Source organism: Chanodichthys erythropterus, chromosome 9, assembly GCF_024489055.1.
Source record: "Chanodichthys erythropterus isolate Z2021 chromosome 9, ASM2448905v1, whole genome shotgun sequence".
NCBI lineage: Eukaryota > Metazoa > Chordata > Actinopteri > Cypriniformes > Xenocyprididae > Chanodichthys > Chanodichthys erythropterus.
In genome coordinates, this window is record NC_090229.1 from 9801580 (window position 1) to 9822235 (window position 20656).

The window sequence follows — 20656 nt, forward strand, 5'->3', positions numbered from 1 at the left end:
AAAAAAAAAAACAGAACAATAAAACAGTAATATAGTGAAATATTTATTTTAAAATAATAATTTTCTATTTTAATGTTTCAAAATGTCATTTATTCCTGTGATGGCAAAGCTGAATTTTTCAGCATCATTCTCCAGTCTTCAGTGTCACATGATCCTTCAGAAATCATTCTAATATGCTGATTTGCTACTCAAGAAATATTTCTTATTATTATCAATGTTGAAAAAAGTTGTGCTGCTTAATATTTTTGTGGAAACTGATACATTTTTTTCCATTTTTTCAAAAAAAAAGTTCAAAAGAACAGCATTTATTTGAAATATATATATATATATATATATATATATATATATATATATATATATATATATATATATATATATATATATATATATATATATATAGACACTGTTTCTTTACTGCCACCTTTCAATGCATCCATGTTGAATAAAAGTATTAATTTCTTTCCAAAAAAAAAATAAAAAATTCTTACTGACCCCACATTTTTGAACAGCAGTGTACATGATAATGACATAGTAAAAAGTTTCCAAGGCAGTTTAAATGTGACTTTAAAAAAAAAAAAATAGTAAAAAAACAAAAAAAAAACAACAAAAAAAAACTCAATATAAAAATGCCCATAGATGAAACACCCAAATATGCAACTCAAGCAAAATAAACACATGGAGCAAGACGCTCTTCAGAACACATCTATATCTGCTCACAGTGCTCTGCATTACAAAGAAGACTCATTCTTATCTGTTTCTCATCGCTCCTCACAGGGTGGGTCCTAATTTCAATCTGTACATCAGAGGATTGTAAAGTCCACACCCAGGATTTGGTCAGAAATTGATATGAGACCGTGCCATGCTGTGCTTTAATTGATTAACGTTCGTCTGAGATCCCGCGCTGTCTCTCAAAAGTAGAAGTCTCCCTTAAGGCGAGGATCTCCGAAACGAAGTGGTCCACCAGTGATTAATTTGTCATGATAGGAGCTTGATCGGCACTTGGTCTTGAAGAAACAGCCAAATAAATGAGTGTGTGATTGACTCTGCGTTTTAATTATGGCTTAAAGGCCTTGAGAGGATGGTAGAACGGTTTCCTCAGGCTTTTGAAGGAAGACCTAATTAAAGTAAATTAAATTGAGCAAAATCACACTCTCCCCTATCCACTAGGTGTAGTAAATGACAGGGTGTGGAAACAGACAGGAGGGGAAAAACCATGATGGAGGTGTGGCACACTACACAATACCTGTTGCACATGGGGATGCAGGTTTGAGCCTGGCTAGTGTCATGATCTTGTTCACGTTTTTGTCTGCCCTATATGAAATGATATATACAGTCAAACCAAAAATTATTCAGTATACACCAGATATTTTACTAGTGGGTGCAGGACACACAGTAAACTGTGACATATTATACCCACAAGTTCTTCATACAGTGAGCTACCAGTAAAATTGATAAAAAACTTGGGACCAAAAATTATTCAGACACTTTGACATGACCATGTTTTGCTTAAGTGTTATCTGACACAATTAAGATTGTTTTCTGACACAGTTTAACTCTGATATCTTGTCATATTTTATAGTGAATAAACTGTATTAGTGAATAAAATGTTCAAGGTGTCTGAATACATTTTGGTTTGACTATATATAAATTTAATTAATTATGCATTGTCCAAAACATTTTACAAACTTTATATGAGTTTTATAAGAGTCTGAAATAATAGAGAAATAATTTTATTGTATTAAGAAACAAAATGACAAAATTCAAATTAAAAATAAAAATCTGATCACCATTCACCAAACCCAGAAGCTTGCATATCTTTCATTTCTATGCTGAAAAATTTACTATTTGAAAACTGCAATAAAATGCAGTGCACTGTGTTTAATTAAGATTACATATCAAGTTTCAAAGATTTTACATTTAAAATTTGTCATGCTTAAATGGACTTAAATGGACTTCATGCTTAAAACATGCAAACAAGAAATAGTTTTACAGGAATCTAGAATGGCACAAGACAGCATTTTATTCTGGAGTTTCGTATGTTGAATCACTTTTTTTTTTCATGTGAAACTTCAGAGGGCGAGGTATGACCTCATTATATGGCAATACAAGGTTTGGTTATGGGGTGTCCGCATGGAAATATATAGGTCAGCTTCATAAATATTTCATGCAAATGGATTGCTGTCCGCTCTAGTGAGGATGAAAAAAAATCCGAAGCATTGGGATTTACACACTCATTTGATTAGAGAGATTGTAATTGCAAAAGTCGTCATTTCCATACTAACCTGCTTTCCTCCCAAGACCTTTAATCTCAACTATCCTTAAACTCGGCTGTCAGATAGCCAAAGCATTCCTCATAAACTCAAAGGAGGGAAGCGACATTTTGTGGAGCACTGCAGATTTTTCTTATAAAGCCAACGATAAGGAGAGACAAGGCAAGGCCATCTCAATATCCCCCATTTATTCTCATTACTAGCGATAATCATTACTCACTCTCTCTCTCTCTCTTTTGTTCATTCCATCTTTCTCGAGGTATTCCCTTCCCCCCAGTAGATGGCTGCTATATTTGGAGTAGAGCAGACGGATGCTGTTTACTGTCCCCACAGATCCCAGAGTTTTATCTCCAACATCAGAGACAAAGAGAATCAAACTCACCCGCATCTAACAAACACAAACAGCCTCTATAGTGCTTACAAACATGGAGCATGGGAAGAGTTGATAATGATGAAAGATTAGAAACGTCTAGCAAAAGAACAAAAAAAGACTTTAATATCACACTAATATCTAGAAGAGTGGACAGAAGTTTTCAGGACCACGCACACCATAAAAATGACTTTAATCTTTCTCTTTTTCATTTGTTTTCCAGTCAAGTTACCTAAAAGTCATTAAAAAGAAACAATAAGTCTTGTTTTCAGATGGTATCTTATCTTACTGCACCACTGTTTTTTTAGGATTATGTACGTACTATTAAAATGTCTATTAATATTTTGGTAACACTTTATTTTAGTTGCTTATTAGCATGCATATTAATAGAATATTGGCTATTTATTACTTATTAAGCACATATTAATGCCTTATTCTGCATTTTTAATCCTACCCAATAACTAAATTTAATAACTACCTTACTAACTATTAATAAGCAGTAAATTAGGAGTTTATTGAAGGAAAAGTCATAGTTAATAGTTAATAGTTTATATGTGTTATATTTTTTAAATAGTTTTAATTTTTTTATTTCAGTTTTAGATTTAGTAATTTTAGTACTTCTACTAAAAAAAAATAAAGTTGAATAAAACAAAATAATAGTAATAAAAAATAGTTTTACAGTTTAGATATTGTCTTCTTTTCTGAAAAACATGATCAAAATTAAACTAAAATTAAGCTTTATGCTTAAAAGAAAAAAATCTAAGTTTATATTTCTTACCTCACTGGCAGACATTTTTTCTTGTTTTTAGAGTAAAGTCACTTTATTTTGATACATTTTTCAGAAAACTTATCTTACTTCATATTGCTTCTCAAGTAAATGTATATTGATTTAAGTGTTGATTTAATGTTAAGTGTATTTTTACTGGAAAACAAACAAAAAGGAATGTACAAAAGGAAGATTTTTTTTTTTTTTTGCTTTGTACATCAACCTGCTGATCTCCAGCAATAAAATCACTGCCTTAAAAGGATAGTTCACTGAAAAATGAAAATTCTGTCAATAACCAATCAGATCTCGCCCCCCATTTACTTCCAAAGTAGGAAAAATAAATACTATGGTAGTCAATGTGGGGGGCGAGATTTGATTGGTTACCAACATTCTTCCAAATATCTTCCTTTGTGTACAGCAGAACAAAGAAATTCATACAGGTTTGGAACTACTTCAGGGGGAATAAGTGATAGAATTTTCATTTTTGGGTGAACTATCCCATTAAATTTGAGCTTTTGTCCACACCAGCCACGATAAGCAACAAAACCAGCATGCCTGAACCAGTGGTGTACTGGATAGCCCTGCCCACAGTGAAATCTCATTGGCCCAAAACCCCTCTCTATATAACTCTTTACACATCAACCGCGATGTAAAGATCTGCAGAATATTCCCTACAGGTACTGTTTTCTGGCTCCACTAATTAGCCTAGCTGATTTCTTGAGCCAAGTAGGTGAGCTAATGAGCTACCTCGGGTGACCCTAACAAATAAAAGGTGGGAATCATCCTGTCGCCCTTGCCTTCGGCAGCAATGTAACAAGCATGCTAATTGTCCGCCGTTTCCTGTTTTCACAGGTGTAAGTGTAACCTCCACGCCGGTCAGTGCTCCCTCCGTGATGGGACCCTTCAGTGCGACTGTGAGCACAACACCACTGGACAAGACTGTTCGGCCTGTGAGAGAGGTTTCAAAGCCAAGTCCTGGAAGCCCGGCTCCTACCTGCCCACACCGAACGGCTCCCCGAACATTTGTAAGAATTATGCACCTGCTGTATTCAGACACGCGCACACACCTGAGAAGAAGCTATGATTTACGTACAGTGTAGAAAACTGGGGCATCTTCACTTGCTAAGGAAAGTAGAATAGCACAAAGGAAACTTTGCAATAAAAAGAAAATAAGCATACTGAATAGCAGAAATGTACAGTTCATCGCTACTGTACGCTCACTGCCTGCGAAAGCGAGGCTGTCTTCTGTATTTTTTAATCTTAGATGTGCTCCAGAGTGGTAGAGAAAAATAAAATAAACCTACAAGACAAATGAGTGAAACTCTCTCATTTGTTTTATCTTCCTCTCTTTCTGTTTGCAGGTGAGGCGTCGGGAACATCTGGCAGTAAGTGGCATGCTAATGGAATACGCTGACTGTCGTTTTCATGTTTTCACTCCTGCTGCCATCACTCTTTTTGGCCTCTTTATTTCATGTCGTTAACAAGACGTCGGTTATGATCTGTCCCTTAACTGTCACTGTGAACTCTGATGGCGTGATGCATTTTTCCACAGTTTTCTACTTCGTAAATGTTTCATGTGATCTAAGACGCAAAGCATTCTAATGCTGGCTTGTGATGTATGAGGGTGTGCTCAAGGTTATAGGAGATTTCAGTGCAGTGCTGCCCATTTGTGGTGGTTTAATGCTGTTTTGTTGGAAATCTGAGGCGATGACTGATCTCATGAGGAATACAGAGTCTTTTTCCTCAAGATTCTTCTTAAAGGTGTACTCTGTATTTTATTTTTCAGTTTAAAGGTGAAGTGTTTTACGTTTTTAGTGAAGCAGATTTTATTTTGTATCTAAAGAATGGTGATTTTAAAAATGTTTCAAATGATTTAGACTAGAAAGAGACAATTTACTCATATCAGTTGCATAAAAGCTGTTTTATATTACCATAGTGAGATCATAACCATCATGACCAGCTGAATACTACTCACTTCATCTCTGTAAACCTATTTTCTGACACTTTCAGTTTTGGCATTATTTAATAACAATGTTGGGTTAATAGGGTATTTGCCAAAGTTGTCGAAAACCAAAAACTATGCTTTTACTCAATACTTCAACATTGCCAGTTGATGTCAGTGTCAAGACCCTTACTTAGTGCATCTTTAGCCATTTGCCAGAACTCTTACATTTGAATATGGACTCAACAGGCTGTAATGCTGTTCTTTTTTGTCCTCAGTGCAAACACTAGCAGTTACGCTTGACCCAGCCACTGTACCATTGTCTATAACTACATCCATAACACCACCCACAGTCCAACTGACCTCAGACTCAACACCAACCAGCACAGAGTCAGTCCAACCAATCACAGTACCCCAGACTCTGGCTCCATCAACTTCTGTAGACACGTTTACAGGTTCGAGCTTTTTTAAAGTCAGTAGAGTAGTGCTCTTGTGTTGCTCTATAGATTAACATAGGTTAGTCTTGTGGTAGTAGAGCAGAGTTTAGTAGACGAGCCCTTTAGGAAAACTAGAAGATTATTTACAAGATAACAGAACTTTATAAAAGTACCACAAAGTACCATGGTATTATTATTATGCATTTTAGGACATGCAACATGATGGTGTATCATGTAAATACCATAGTAAATGGATACAGTAATCATTCAGTAGCATGGTACATGTATATGGGACAAATGAAATATATATATATATATATATATATATATAATTTGGATATAATTTTTCATGAAATTTACACAACCATTCAGAAGTTTGGAGTTTGAAAAAAGTAGTTTTATTCAGTAAGGATGCATTAAACTGATCAAAAGTGAAAGTAAAAACATTTATAACGTTACAAAAGAATTCTATTTTCAATAAATGCTGTTCTTTTGAACTTTCCATTGGTAAAATAATCCTTAAAAACATTTTTACAAAAATATTAAGCAGAACAACCGTTTTCAACATTGTTTCTTGAGCATCAAATCATCATATTAGAATGATTTCTGAAGAATCATGTGACACTGAAGACTGCATTAATGATGCTGAAAATTCAGCTTTGCCAGCTTTTAAAAAATACTAAAATAGAAAAATGTTTTTAATAAATTGCATTTTTTTTTTTTATGAACAAAATCTGTTTCATGTCCAAACAAATGAAATGAAAATATAAAAGAAATGATATGTCATGTCAACTGCCCATAAGTATTGGAATGTGGTTTTATTACCATTTGAAACCATACCTGTACTGTGGTACCTTCACAGTGCTTTTGGGTCCTGAGAAGCTTTTCTTCCCAACCTCTGACCAATGAATAACACTCACTGGAGTGAGAGCAATTTATCTCAGTGTGTGTTGGGCTGTGGACTCTCTCACTCCCTCAGGGTCCCGCTGCCTGCCATCAAACACACATGCAGAAGACACATTAATACATTACTTCACTCAAAGTAATATGTTGAAATATCTCCATAATTCAATATTATTAGGGCCTGTCAGAATCTGATTTTAGAGTTTGTGATGTCATTTTTTTTTAATGATTGCCAAGCTGAAAAAATGTAATAACCTGGGAGAACTGGGATTGTTAGGAATGTGGTGAAATAATCTTCCACAGCATGCAATGCATATTTTGCAAGGTCTGTCAACATTTGTCTGCAAAAAGTAATGTTTTATGTACGTTTAATGATGTGTGAGAGAGGATTTTCTCTCGAGATTTAGGTGTGATGCCTGTTCTAAAATGTGTTTGCCGTTAAGGGACGAATTTGTTCTGAACTAAAAGTTTCATGGTCACTTCTAATATTTTTAGACCCTGGAAAGAATTTAATTTTATCATCCATAAACCAATTGAACAGTGACGTGTCACTGTGTTCATTCATTCTGCTGAATAATGGAACACCCTGACACTCGCCAAGGACTCTGCAGGTCATTGCAGAAATCTGAATAGTGAGATTATGAAACTTGAGTAAGATCTTTCTTTTGCATGCAAGACATCTGGATTAACGTTGGTCTCAGCCTCAAACACACCCATGGACAATCTATATACCTACATAACATAACTTAAGAGCCCCTTAAGAGACATAATGAGGGGAAAAAATCTGAAATGGGAAGAAAAATTATTTGTCAATGCTTTTGAGTTCCCTCGAGAAACTTTGCATCCATTCAAAATATTTAGAACACAAGAGTTTTGCAAGGGAATGGAACGTTTCTCTGGGGAATTCAAAAAAATAAAAATGACATAATATTTTCTCCCATTTCATTTTTTTTTTTCATCACCATGTCCCTTTAGGGGCTCCGTACATAACTCAAAATCTTTGAAAGATATTGTTTGATCAGTTTTTACTGGGCTCCCATGCACATGTTAAATCTCAGGCATTAAAAATAGTGATTTCTGGGCATGTACAAAATCTCAAAATTGTTGAGTAAACGTAACTAAAGCATAGGAAGTAAAATTAGCTCAAATTAAATAATTAATTTATAGGGAATTATAAAGAGTTGTTTAGTTTACGAAAAAAAAAAACCGAGCAATTTTAGAAGCACATAATACAAGACGTTTCTTTTGAAATCTACAAGAGACTTTATTTATTCTAACACAAACTAATTTAACACAAACACACACACATACACACATTCATTCATACGTGTTGCATTAAGAAAGGAAATTAAAGAAAAAGCGTTTTAAGCGAGAGAGTGATATGATGAACAGAATTCATAGCAAAATATGCACTTCAAAGACCTTAACGAACCATGAATCATTAATTTAAATGCACCAGTTCAGCTTGTAGAATCTGGAGGTACTTGCTTGAGTCGACTTTAAATGTGAGTTTCATTCAAGCCACAAGGAGAGAAATTTCAGAAAGAGAATTAAATTCCTTCCAAATAAGGCATACTTTCAATCAGTCATTCAAGAGTTATCACATTTACACGAATTTTGGGTGTTCTAAAGCATAACTGTTTACAGGTAGTATTTGTGGACATGATTTAAAATGTATGCAGTTAAAATATGTTTGATAAGTCCATTTAAAATAGTTTGGAACAATTTTGATGCAGTTTTAGTTTAGTTTTTTAGTTTTAGTAGAACAGTCTCCGTTGGTTTTTCTGTGAAGTTAGGAAGTCTGCATTGTCTCTCTGTCTCTTTTGATCTGGTGATCAAAGACTCTTTATCTTCTTGGATGACCATTTGGTGTCACAAATGGCTGTCACTTCTCCTTCTGTCAGGAAACATGGATGTCGTAAAAAGTAATCAGCATTGGTTTTCTCTGTAAACGAGGTGGAGCTGGAGCCAGAATTATGTTTTGAAAGAATCATCTGAATGATTCATTTGTCTGGTTCATCCACGGTTCCTACAATATGAACAAAATGTCTTTTGGAAATTTCTTTTGACAGTTTTTTAAGTTACACTACAGTTCAAAAGTTTGTAGTCAGATTTTTAATGTTTTTGAAAGAAGTATTTTATGCTTAAAGGCTGCATTAATTTTGATCAAACTTACAGTAACAACAGTAATATTGTGTAATATTACAATTTAATATAGCACTTTTCTATTATTTTTTTTTAATAATTCATCCCTGAGATGGCAAAGCTAAATTTTCAGCATCATTCAGTGTCACATGATCTTTCAGAAATCATTGTAAATTCCTGATTTTATGCTCAAGAAACATTTCTTATTATTATCAATGTTGAAAACAGTTTTGCTGCTTAATATTTCTGTGGAAACTGTGATATTTTTTTCAGGATTCTTTGATTAATAGAAAGTAAAAAAAAAAAAAAAAAAAAAAACGGTTGATTTGAAATAGAAACTTTTGTAAAATATAAATGACTTTAGTGCCAATTTTGATCAATTTAAAGCACCCTTGCTGAATAAAAATGTCTTACAGATCCAAACATTTGAACAGTAATGTGTATTAAGTAATTATATCCATCTATATTTTTATTAGTGCAATCTATTAAATAATTGTTAAAAATTGGTATCCAGTAATAATAAATAATTCATTGCAAAATTCATGGAAAATAACTTTTAAGTCGCGCATGAACAAGATACCAAATATCTAACTGCATAATCCACTTTGTATGTCTGTGAAATAATCAATATTTATTACTTTACACTTCATTGCACGCCAGTATTGTGGAATGTATCACTCATTTCAGATTTACCCACCCATAAGCATCAGTATTAAAAAACAAAATGGGTTTGGTCACTTTACAAGACGATCAGACGGCATTCTAGCTTAAGTTGGCAGATATCGGGCAGAGTAAGTTACAATGTGGAAGCAAACCTTGGTTCAAATGTAGTTGCTCATGTAGGACTGCAGCAGCAGTGACCTCTGCACTAGTCATGCTGGAATGGGAAGGTTATCAGCATATGCGCTTCAGGGGCAAATCAAGATATCATTACCTAAATGATCTCCAAACAGTCCTGGGATTGAACCCCACTGCTATCCGGTATCATTTTTTATTTTATTTTTATTCAATTTTACTGTGTGAGAGGATGAGGAATAAAATATGGAAGCACCATTTACTCCATTCCTCTTTCCTGGATAGTGTGTTTGGAAACTGTGATAGAAAGCTCTCACTGTCCTAAAGGAGAAGACAGAGCGGAAAACAGAGTGCAAGAGAGAGAGAGAGAATGCAATAGAGAAAGACAGAGAGCAGGAATTTGGAGAAAATGGATGATGAATGTTTATTAATCTTGTGGGCCTCCCATCACACTAAAAATAACCCTCATGCATTTATCCAGCAAGGGCAATGTTATTGCACATCTTCATGCCCAAGTGTCTGAGGCAGTGCATGGGGAGAAGCATCTCAAAGATTTAGTGAGCAACTCTGTGTAATAAAGCTGAAATTATTCATAATTACTGCAAGGAACTGGCCCTGTTCCAAAACCAAGTGAACTTCCTTGCTGTCTACAGCCTGTATACTGTAGGTGCCTGTCTTCTAAGGCAGCATGTTAACTGAAATGGAAGCTCTTAAGTGATCTAAATAGGCTGCAACTTAATGGGTCATATACAAACAGCATTCCATTAGTCAAGCACACATACAAGTGCACAATACTCAAAACTCAACAGTCAAGCACACACACTCAAGCACAATACAAGAGAAAAAAATCCCACCTTTTATTTGGAAGAGCCAATCACTTTTTTGATACTTTGCTCTAGAATATGCATGCACATTAAAGTCCCAACGAAACCAAAATATACGTTTTTTTAGCTTTTAGTATGAACATGTTAGGCTTAAGGTTATGAATAAGCTGGTGTGTTCCAAAACAACGACAAAATTTGCATTTAGAAGATATAAGCATCTAAAACCTACATTCTCTCACTTCCGCTAAAATGGATCATGGATTTTCATGACATCACCGCGGACTTCAGCTTCTCATCAGATCTTCTGTAAAGTGTCCCGCCCCCTACATTATAAATAGACGCTAAAGCTGCAGCTGAAATCAGTCACTTGTTCACACATTTTCTATTTTCTCCACTATATAGGGGACAGGGAACGATTAAGACAGTGTAAATATGCTTTCCATTGAGGCGAATTAAGTCGTTTCACGTTAGCGTCACGCAAACCGCAGCGCACACAGTCTGCTCTGGTCCAGAGACATTATATCACAGAGCGGATCATATGCACGAGTCGGCGCAGACCACAAAACATATCGGACCTATTTGAATTCTGCACAGAATGCAATATTTTAAAGCGATATGGAGGAGATTAGGAAGAGAAACGGTTAGAGATTAGAAGGAAACTGAGGCTTTATTGAGCTCAACGGCTCTGGCTGAGCTGTGATATAAATGAAATGCTATTGGCTATTTAAAAAAGGGGAGGAGCTGTTTAATATGTCCGACCCTGTTTTCCTGTTTCAGGCACTTCAAGGCACTTCAGTGGGCCTTTAACATTTTTTTTTAACATGTTATTTTTTATTATTTAAGTATACTTATAAAATAAAAATATATAAAAAAATTATATATAATAATAAATAATATAAAAATAAATATAAAATATAAAATACCATTATTAAATATAAAATACTATTATTAAATACAAAAAAGTATGGCTAAAAATAATCAAATTAAACTGATAAAAAAATTTATTTACCCAATATGTGTGTGTTCTACACTTCAACAGCATATTTCAAATCAGCAATATATTCTGACAAGAGTGATACACTACACTGAAATGCTCATATTGAAATGTAATCTTGGCAAACAGTTTTGGAGATTTAGGTTTCAAGTTGACAGGAGTTGGATTTATACGCCTGTTAACTAGAAAATAGCATTTTGGCATTGCTTCCTTTGACATACTGCCTTAGAATCTGGCCAAAAGAGTTTTCTTAGAAGGCAGCATAATCATGCTGCTTACCTTTTGGAACAGCAGGAGCGCACGCATGCTGCCTTAAATAGTCAGCTTACTAGATTTTGGAAGAGAGCCATTAATTCACAAGATTGCAAGTCTGTCTTGTTTTTTTTTTTTCTTCATCTCTCTCAAACAAACAGTATTTCTTTGTCTCTCTCTCTCTCTCTCTCGCTTTCTAATGTGGTCAGAGAAGGAGAGCAGTCTGAAGTAGATCTGGTCAGTCTATGCCTGCTTTTTTGGTTCTGGTCCGGTTCAGTGGCAGATGGCGGGTGGGGGGGTGAACGCGAGAAATCGTGCTCCAGCTCCCACGTTAACCCCCCGTGGCCATATGCCTGCCCTCCTGTTACCCGTCGTTCTCTGCTCAGAGCTGCTCACTCTCTCACACACAGGCACACATGCACTCTTTGTCCAGAAAGCATGACTGTACTGCGAGAGGCTAATTCGATTAGTAGCCTGTTAAAAGGCACTGGATGCTAATACCTCTCTGGATGCCTCTACTGATCATTTTGTGTGAATGGACATGTGTGACACAGCATCTTAAATTCGTTGTCGTAAAAGACGCTGAATAAACAGTCAATGTAGTGCATTTATTATAGAGTACACCAATAGTAAAAAATAGCACAGATGGAACACAAGAACATGTATAGACTTCTAAAACACTTTTTGTCTATTCAGTGATTTTATACATTTGCCACAATAATGAATTGTCGAAATTTTCTTCATTATGGGGCTTTTCTCAGCAAATACTGGTGTTTGAGATTCATTGCGAAACATTTGATAACATACAGTTAATTTGATTGACAGCTGTATTATTTTTTTTTCAATTTTTTATCCAGAAACAGTTCTAGACCCCTATTTACTATCACTCAAAATTATTCAGCAAGGATGCATTAAATTGATAAAAAGTAACAGTAAAGACATTTAAGGGTTCACACCAAGAACGATAACTAAAAAGACATCTATAATGTTAACTATATTAGCGTCCATGGAAACAGACAATAAAATTCTGTTTCTTATAAATATGTGCTGCAGTTTTGTCATCTGCCACTTTAAATGTTTGAGCTCTTGGTGTGAAGTGGCATTTATAATGTTAAAAAAATACTATTTCAAATAAATTCTTTACTTTTGAACTTTCTGTTAATCAAAGATTCCTCAAAAAATGTATGACAGTTTCCAAAAAAAAACATTAAGCAGCACAGTTTTCAACATTAATAATAAGACATGTTTCTTAAGCATCAAATCAGTGTATTAGAATGATTTCTGAAGGATCATGTGACACTGAAAACTGGAGAATGATGCTGAAAATTCTGCATTTCCATCACAGGAATAAATGACATTTTAAAATACTTTAAAATAGAAAAAATATACAAAATATATTGTAATAATATTTTACAATATTACAGAGTTTTTACTGTATTTTTGATCAAATAAATGCAGCCTGCGTGAGCATAAGAGACCTCTATTAAAAACATGAGAATTTTATCAAAGATTGAAAAAAAAAATTAAAAAATCTTACCAACCCCAAACTTTTGAACAGTATAGTGTATGTACTGTAAATTGCCTCTGTTATGATTTTCCTGAACTGAATGTAACTGAAAATTGAAAATAAGTAAGGACATGTAAATGTGGTCGGTCATACAGGTATGTTAAACGGACAGTTCACCCAAAAATAAAAATTCTGTCAAAATCATTTACTCACCATCATGATGTTCCAAACCAGTATGACTGTGTTACTTGCTCGCTGGTTCTGATGTCAACACCATGATATTCCATAATTATCCTAATAGAAAGAAGTTTTGCATTACATAGTGAAAGTATTATAGAGTACAAAAAATCCTATTTTCCATAATATGTTCCCTTTAACAGTTTATATAAAACATAATTGCAAAAATGCAACACCGATCTCACAGAACACGAAACTCTGTGTGAATCTCTCACTGAATTATTACCCAGAGACTGAGACATAAATTATTTTCATCCACACCACTCAGACACAACACTAAATAAAACATCTATCAGTAATACGAACCATTTTTCATTAGCAAACCATGTAAATACAATAAACCCATGGAATTAGGGAACAGTGTCTTCAGCCATGCTTTAATTATGAAACACTAGGGAGGGACGCAACCTTAATAAAACATCAGCATGCCTGAGAGCAGGAAGTATCGGCCTGCTGCGGTGCTCGCTGTGGGCTGCCCACGCTGAATCCCAAAACTCCCATCAGTACCGGCACAGTGTGAGCTGACATGGTCATTCCTCTTCCAGAGGGAAGACACCTGCTCCTATTGAGACAGGCAGACGACAGCAAACAAGCTAACATGCATGAGATGCCGAATGCCACGTTCCATATTTGACGTACAGTACTGTGAATACTGGCATAGACAGAGATGATTAACATTGTGCTGGCATTGAGGAGCGCGTGTGACTTTAAGTAAGTTTCATCCAAAAACTTTCACATGAGTTCATGCTCAAGTACAGTATGTGCACATATTCAACACTACTATGCTAAAACAGTGATGTTTGGACTCAACTATGACAACGTGATCTCAAAAGTATTCAAACTTAAAGTCTGATTTTAGCACATGTACGGATAGATATAATGTAATATTAACAGCATCTGAAATGTAAATCATTGTACATATGAACAACTCGAGAAATGTTGTGAATACTCACAGTGCATCAAATTCATAGGTAGATTAATTAAGGGTAATGCTCATTTATTTTTTGCATTTAACATAGACCGGTGTTTGTATATACAGTCAAACCAAAAATTATTCAGACACTATATATAATCTTTTTATATATTTTTACTAGTGGGTGCAGGACACTATAGTTCATTTATGTAAGTGAGGATAGCAAAATAAAGTAAACTGACATATTATACCCCAAAATTCTTCATACTGTAGACTGTAAAGTGCATAAAAATTTGGGACCAAAAATTATTCAGACACTTTGACCTGACCATGTTTTGCTTAAGTGTTATCTGACATTATTAAGATTATTTTTTTCTGACACAGTTTAACTCTGAGATCTTGTCATATTTTATTACCATTTTTTTAAAACTATAGCGAATAAACTGTATTAATGAATGAAATGTTGAAAAAGGTGTCTGAATAAATTTTGGTTTGACTTTATATACACACACACACTCATTTATTATTACAAATATTTTAATGTACTGTGAACTTTAATTGAAAACTGTTATATTAACGTAATTGCCGATATTATTGAAGTACCATATAATACTATTGTATATAAAATGGCAATCAAACAGTACCATGGTATATGCATCTGTATTATGATACAATATCATTGTAGTATATGGACATGATCGACTGATGTCATGGGTAAATCCATACATCATCAAAAGCATGCAAGTCACTCTCTAGTGCTTGTCCCTTTTAGTGCTGTGGGCTGCAGTAAAGTGCATTTAGCAGTGCCCTTTATTTGTGGTCAGCGAATAGCTGAGATCAGGCTGATTTAGGCTCTGATGGGCAATACTGTCGTGGTATTTGATCCCTGCACTGGCGAGCTCATCCTTCTGTCTGCTGACTAGACACGGCCACCTCCAGTGACACATCGACTTCTCCTCCTGCCCCAACAGGCGGCTCAGTGATCCCTGAATCCCTCACCAATACACCAGGTGACACATGCAGAGACTACATTAGCATCTTTGAGCAGTTCTGCTGGTGTATAGATGAAGCCTTGTTTAATGGACGTGCTCTTAGCTCCCTGTTTTGCATGAAAGTCAACATGAAATGCCATTCGTAACCCATTTTAATTCACAATATGATGCGATTCTCAAGGAAACAGGATATACAAATGTAGGAGAAAATGTAGGATGAAGCTTTGTCGGGAATTGATTGGATTGTGTAAAGTGGACCAGACAAATGTTTGAATTACTTACAATAAGATCTGTATCTTGTATTGGGAAAGTAAATAGGGTTGATTTTCATTTCATGTTGACTTTAAAGTTCCTTTTCGTTGCTGTTTAGTAGTAGATGGACCGTAGTGTGTCTTTAAGATCAAGCATTGCTTGGCTGTGGCGTTTTATCATGTGTTCACACTTGTACTTCAGTTCTCTTGGTTCTTTTGGTCCGGAACAAAAAAGAAAATGACCAGTAATCTGATTACTTAACTCAAGTTACATTACAAGTAACTTGAGTTAAGTAATCAGATTACTTTTTCAATTAACTAGTAAAGTAACGCATTACTTTTTCAATTCACAACAAAATATCTAAGATACTTTTTCAGATAATAAACGCAAGTTACTTTTTCACATTGACTGACAACTCTCCTGTCCCCATGTTGAGAGAAATAAAGTGCAGAGGTGTTGTGTGCGCTATGTAAACATGACGGTTATTGTAGGTCTAGACTAAATGTGAACATGCATTTACTCATCTCACTTGCAAGAAAACTTCCAATATTCCTCAAAATGAATAAAAATAGAGTGAATTGCAATTTCAGAATTTTACGCAAACCTGTAATAATAAACTAGATTAAATTGCACAAACATACTTTATGTATTTAATCTCACTTTATTAACCAATGTCTTTGCTGCTGACATTCAATGATATAATTCAACCATACTAATAAGCAAAAATTACTTTAGATTATATTTAGAAATAAAACTGTTGAACTTCCTTCTCCTGCAAGCCGACCCCATCTAGGAAAAAGTAAAGCAAAAGTAATGTACCACATATGTACAAATGTACCAATGTAACGCAGTTAGTTATTAGGGAGTAATGCAATATTGTATCAATATTGTAAAAGTAACATTCCCCAACACTGAAAATGATACATTTAGTCCTAGTAGTGTTATGTCATTTTTAAGACCTAACCTAAAGATACAAAACAAAACAAAAACAGCTTTTATGATGTATATTTTGCGACGGAATTTACAGAACATCCAAAACATTGCTGTGTGCTGGGCATTAAAGGCATTAATTGTATGTGCGGACTGCGGAGATAATATGTGCAATACATAAAATGTGCTAAGGAGTCAAAATAGCGGCAGGAATTCCTCCGTCACATGCAAACGAAGATCCACCGCAAGGAGGCGGTGGTTCTGACGCCTGTAGCATTCACACTTATTCTAATGAAGCACACTAAGAGAGCAAATTCACCAGAGTTCATTTTAATTGAACCAAACCTGCCAAGTGTGAACACACCCTTAGACAGATTTAGCATTGTGGTTGAATTTATACTAGTCATTGAAAAATATATAATAATGTATGATAAAAAAAATCAGTAACAGCATCTAAAAACAATAATCATTGTCATCATCATCAAACGTTTAGGCTATTCTAATACAATAAAACTAAAAACTGAATGATTAAACTTTAAAATTAAACAACCAAATGTATCTAGATGTACACTTCATCACCCACTTGTATTTTTATAGGCTTTGTATTCTTTTGCATAAGTACAAGTATGTTTTCCAAAGCTAAAATTAAAAATAGAGGTGTTAACAGTAGGAGGTATCTGGCCCTCTTCACTTACTCTCTCGGCTCTCAACTCAACACTGTAATTTTACTGTCCCAAGTGCTACTTGTGACAAGCTTTCTGCCCACAATGCCAGCTGCTACCATCTCGAGCCAGACAGACACCTCGTCTTTAACTACGATGCCATCTCCGTCTAGTCCAACACTCACAGTCGTACCCACGGCACCTGACCAGCCAGGTAAGAGAACATCGTGTCACAATCACAATTTGTTTGCACAAGACAAGAATACATAAAGAAACTTTTTTTCTCTAAATGTCTTCCAGTATTCAAGTTTTGATTTTTAAAGAGTAAATCCATCAGAACTCTGTTCGCAAAGACATTTTAACCTTGAAATTAGCTATAATATATGCAAGCATGTGTCTATCTATTTAGGTTGGACATTCTTCATTTATTCTGCCTCACTTGTGTTAATAATTGAGAGGTGAAATATTCAACAGGGAGCATGTTTAAAGCCATACTTTCAGTTTTGTTCTTTTGCCCTCCTGGTTGTGAGAATGCATACATTACAGTTATTCTATTAAAAGGCGCTTTGAATCTTTACACGCTTTCAAAGAGCCTAGAACATTTAAAATAGTGTGACATCATTTTATGCTAGGAAGATTAAAATTTGGCACCTGATAAATCAAACAAACAACAACAAAATCACTTCTGTACACAAAGCATTTTAGATCATTTCTCTAAATTCTTGTTTGAAACACCTTTAGTAGTTTATATGAGTCAAAATGTAATCTAAAACATTTCACTAAACGGTTTCAGCTCTAAACCTGAATATCATCACTATAAGCAACAGAAAAATAGTGCAACATATTTAAAGAGAATTGCACTGTAAAAACTTTTAAATACTAAAAGGGGTACTACCATAACACAGACAGCGTAGGCAAATAAACAATGCCAATAGCAAGTGACCTTCAGACTTGGTTAATTCCCCACAGTTTGTGTGGCTCTCCTTTACCTCACAGGGGACCTTGAGGAAAGCAGTGCATGCAGGGAGCACTCCAATGTAATTTCAGTCTGACTGATGGCTATAACGGTGCACTATATTCTGATCTGAGGTAGAGCAGAGTATGGAGATTAAATGTGATTACTACTGTGATTACTAAATCATTCATTAATTTATATGGGCCAAGGTGCCACGTAACATGCCATGTGGCGGCTATGCGTCTTCTCAAATCGAGCGTTGAAGTCAGCAGGGCAGGTGGAGGCTTGCTTACTTGTAGCTTACAAGCTGTTACCAATTTAAACTGGCTTTCAGCTGTAAAAAAAAAAAAAAAGAAAGAAAGAAAGAAAGAAAGAAAGAAAGAAAGAAAGAAAGAAAGAAAGAAAGAAAGAAAGAAAGAAAGAAAGAAAAAATCAACAACTGACAATGAAATCTTACAGCCTTAAAAAAAAAATGTTCAGGATTTAATCAAAATAAATCTAATTGTCAGCATATGTGGCATAATGTCAATTACCACCGAAAGTTGTTTAGCATTTTTTTTCCCTTTACATAATTTACAACCACTTACAATACGAGAAGATATATATTAAAATACACAATTTTAAAAGCCAGAATACTCAATACCTAAAAAGGAAAAAAAGTTTATTTTTGGTTACACTTTATTTGTAACACTTTATTTTAGTGTCCTTGTTACACGTTACATGTAGTAACTGTAGTAATAATTATAAATTATGCATAATTACATCCAACTAACCGTAAAGCAAACCACGATCCTAACCCTTACCCTATAGTAAGTATACTGTATGTTGTTAATTATTATTACACAGTACTTAAATGCATAATAATAACAATGTAACATGGACAACAAAATAAAGTGTAACCGGATTTGGTTTAGGATTAATTACTTGTAATTATGCATAATTTACTGTTATTATTATAGTAAGTACATAACTACATCACCTTAAAATAAAGTTACCTTATTTATTAACAATTATTTTCTGTAAAAATGTCAAACTAATATATTTATTGCAATGTGCATATTCTTATTTACCGCATTTAAAGCAGTGAGTTTTGCTTACCAAGCAGCTCAATTTTCCAATCGGATGTGCTAAACAGCAGGTGTTCAGTTTTGTTGACTGCGAAAAATTTGTGACTTTTTCTGTGCTTTGTTTGTGTAATCAAAACAAAATGCCACCACCTTACCTATCCCACCATTTCTGCCTCTCGCACCAGGTGTGTGTAGCATCCACCTTTCGAACCTAATGCCGCTGAAACTGTAACTATGAAAATGGCAAGCCCAGCCTCAGGAGATAAATCATTAAATACTCTGTTATTGTGAAACACAATCACTTTCGAGAGCACATGGCGTGGCGGTTGAGGCTCAGCTGAAGGCCGGTGCTCAATTCTTTCAGATCTATTTTTGAATAGCGATTGAATGAACAGCTGCTAAATATTTCATAAGAGAAAAGAGACCAGGTCATGGTAAGGAAGACCAAAAAGCAACCAATCTATTGAACTTATGGAGAGAGAGATAGATACATGAAACCATAACAGGAAAGCGCAACGAGTCCTGTCCTTGAAGAGTTGGACGGGGCACGAGCAGGGGGAAGTGATTCTATCAGGGCTTGTGTATCTCGTTTCTGCTGAACTGGAAATGGCGAAAGGTTGAATCGCTGCAATAACATCTATTATGTACAGTATGTAAGCCCAAAGGGCAGCAATGGCATCCGTAAGCATCTTTACTGCTTTTGACAGAACAGTTTAGATATCTGACTCTTTATGCTCTGTACACAATTACAGTTTCCGCAGCACCAGATGTGATACCCGATGCGGCCACAGCAACCAACACTGTCACTGCAACAACTGGCTTTGTTACAAGCAATCCACTTTCTGTTCTTCCTGAGGTTACTGATGCATTTGCCTCATCCTCTGATGGCATTGCAACAACGCTTTATATGGTCACCCAAGCAATATCTTCTGCAACCATGGCAACAACACCTTCTGCAACCATGGCAACTTTTGAAACAACATCTTCAGCATCAGCTAGCACCATTCAACTGCCAACCTCTCTTGCTCCTTATTCTGATGTATCTTCAGTGGAAACGAGTGAAGTGGTTACAGCAAATACCTTGGATAAAAGTGCCATTGTGTCCTCAACAGATACAGCAATGAAGACAGCTGATGCACTCCCTCCAGGCATGGATTTGATCGTCCCAATAACTCCTGCCACTGATGTTATTGCTTCATCTCCTGATATGGAAGCTCCATCAATAGTTATGGTTGAACCAGAGACTGGTTCTATTGGCCCTGCAACTGACAAAGATGCTCCTGCCACTGTTGAGGTGGCTCCTCCATCTGACAAGTTTACAGAATCTACCGATGTGTCAGATGAAATCAAACCAGCTCCTGAAGGTCCAGGTGATGGTATTGAAGTTGTCATGACAGTTGCAGAAACAGTCACCACCAGCAAAGTCCCACCTACAACCAAGCC

General features: G+C 35.2%; 1 protein-coding gene across 3 annotated transcripts in view; it reads left to right on the forward strand.

Moving 5' to 3' along the window:
- ntng2a (netrin g2a) overlaps positions 1-20656 on the forward strand; it is an 81855-nt gene that overhangs the window by 44748 nt on the left and 16451 nt on the right. For 2 of the 3 annotated variants that reach the window (XM_067393529.1, XM_067393530.1), the window contains exons 3-4: positions 4259-4431; positions 8259-8273. In XM_067393529.1, coding sequence (XP_067249630.1) covers positions 4259-4431; positions 8259-8273 — 188 coding nt within the window. Of the gene's footprint in view, positions 1-4258; positions 4432-4767; positions 4792-8258; positions 8274-20656 lie in introns of all 3 variants that reach the window. The other variant, XM_067393528.1, reaches the window with a different exon arrangement.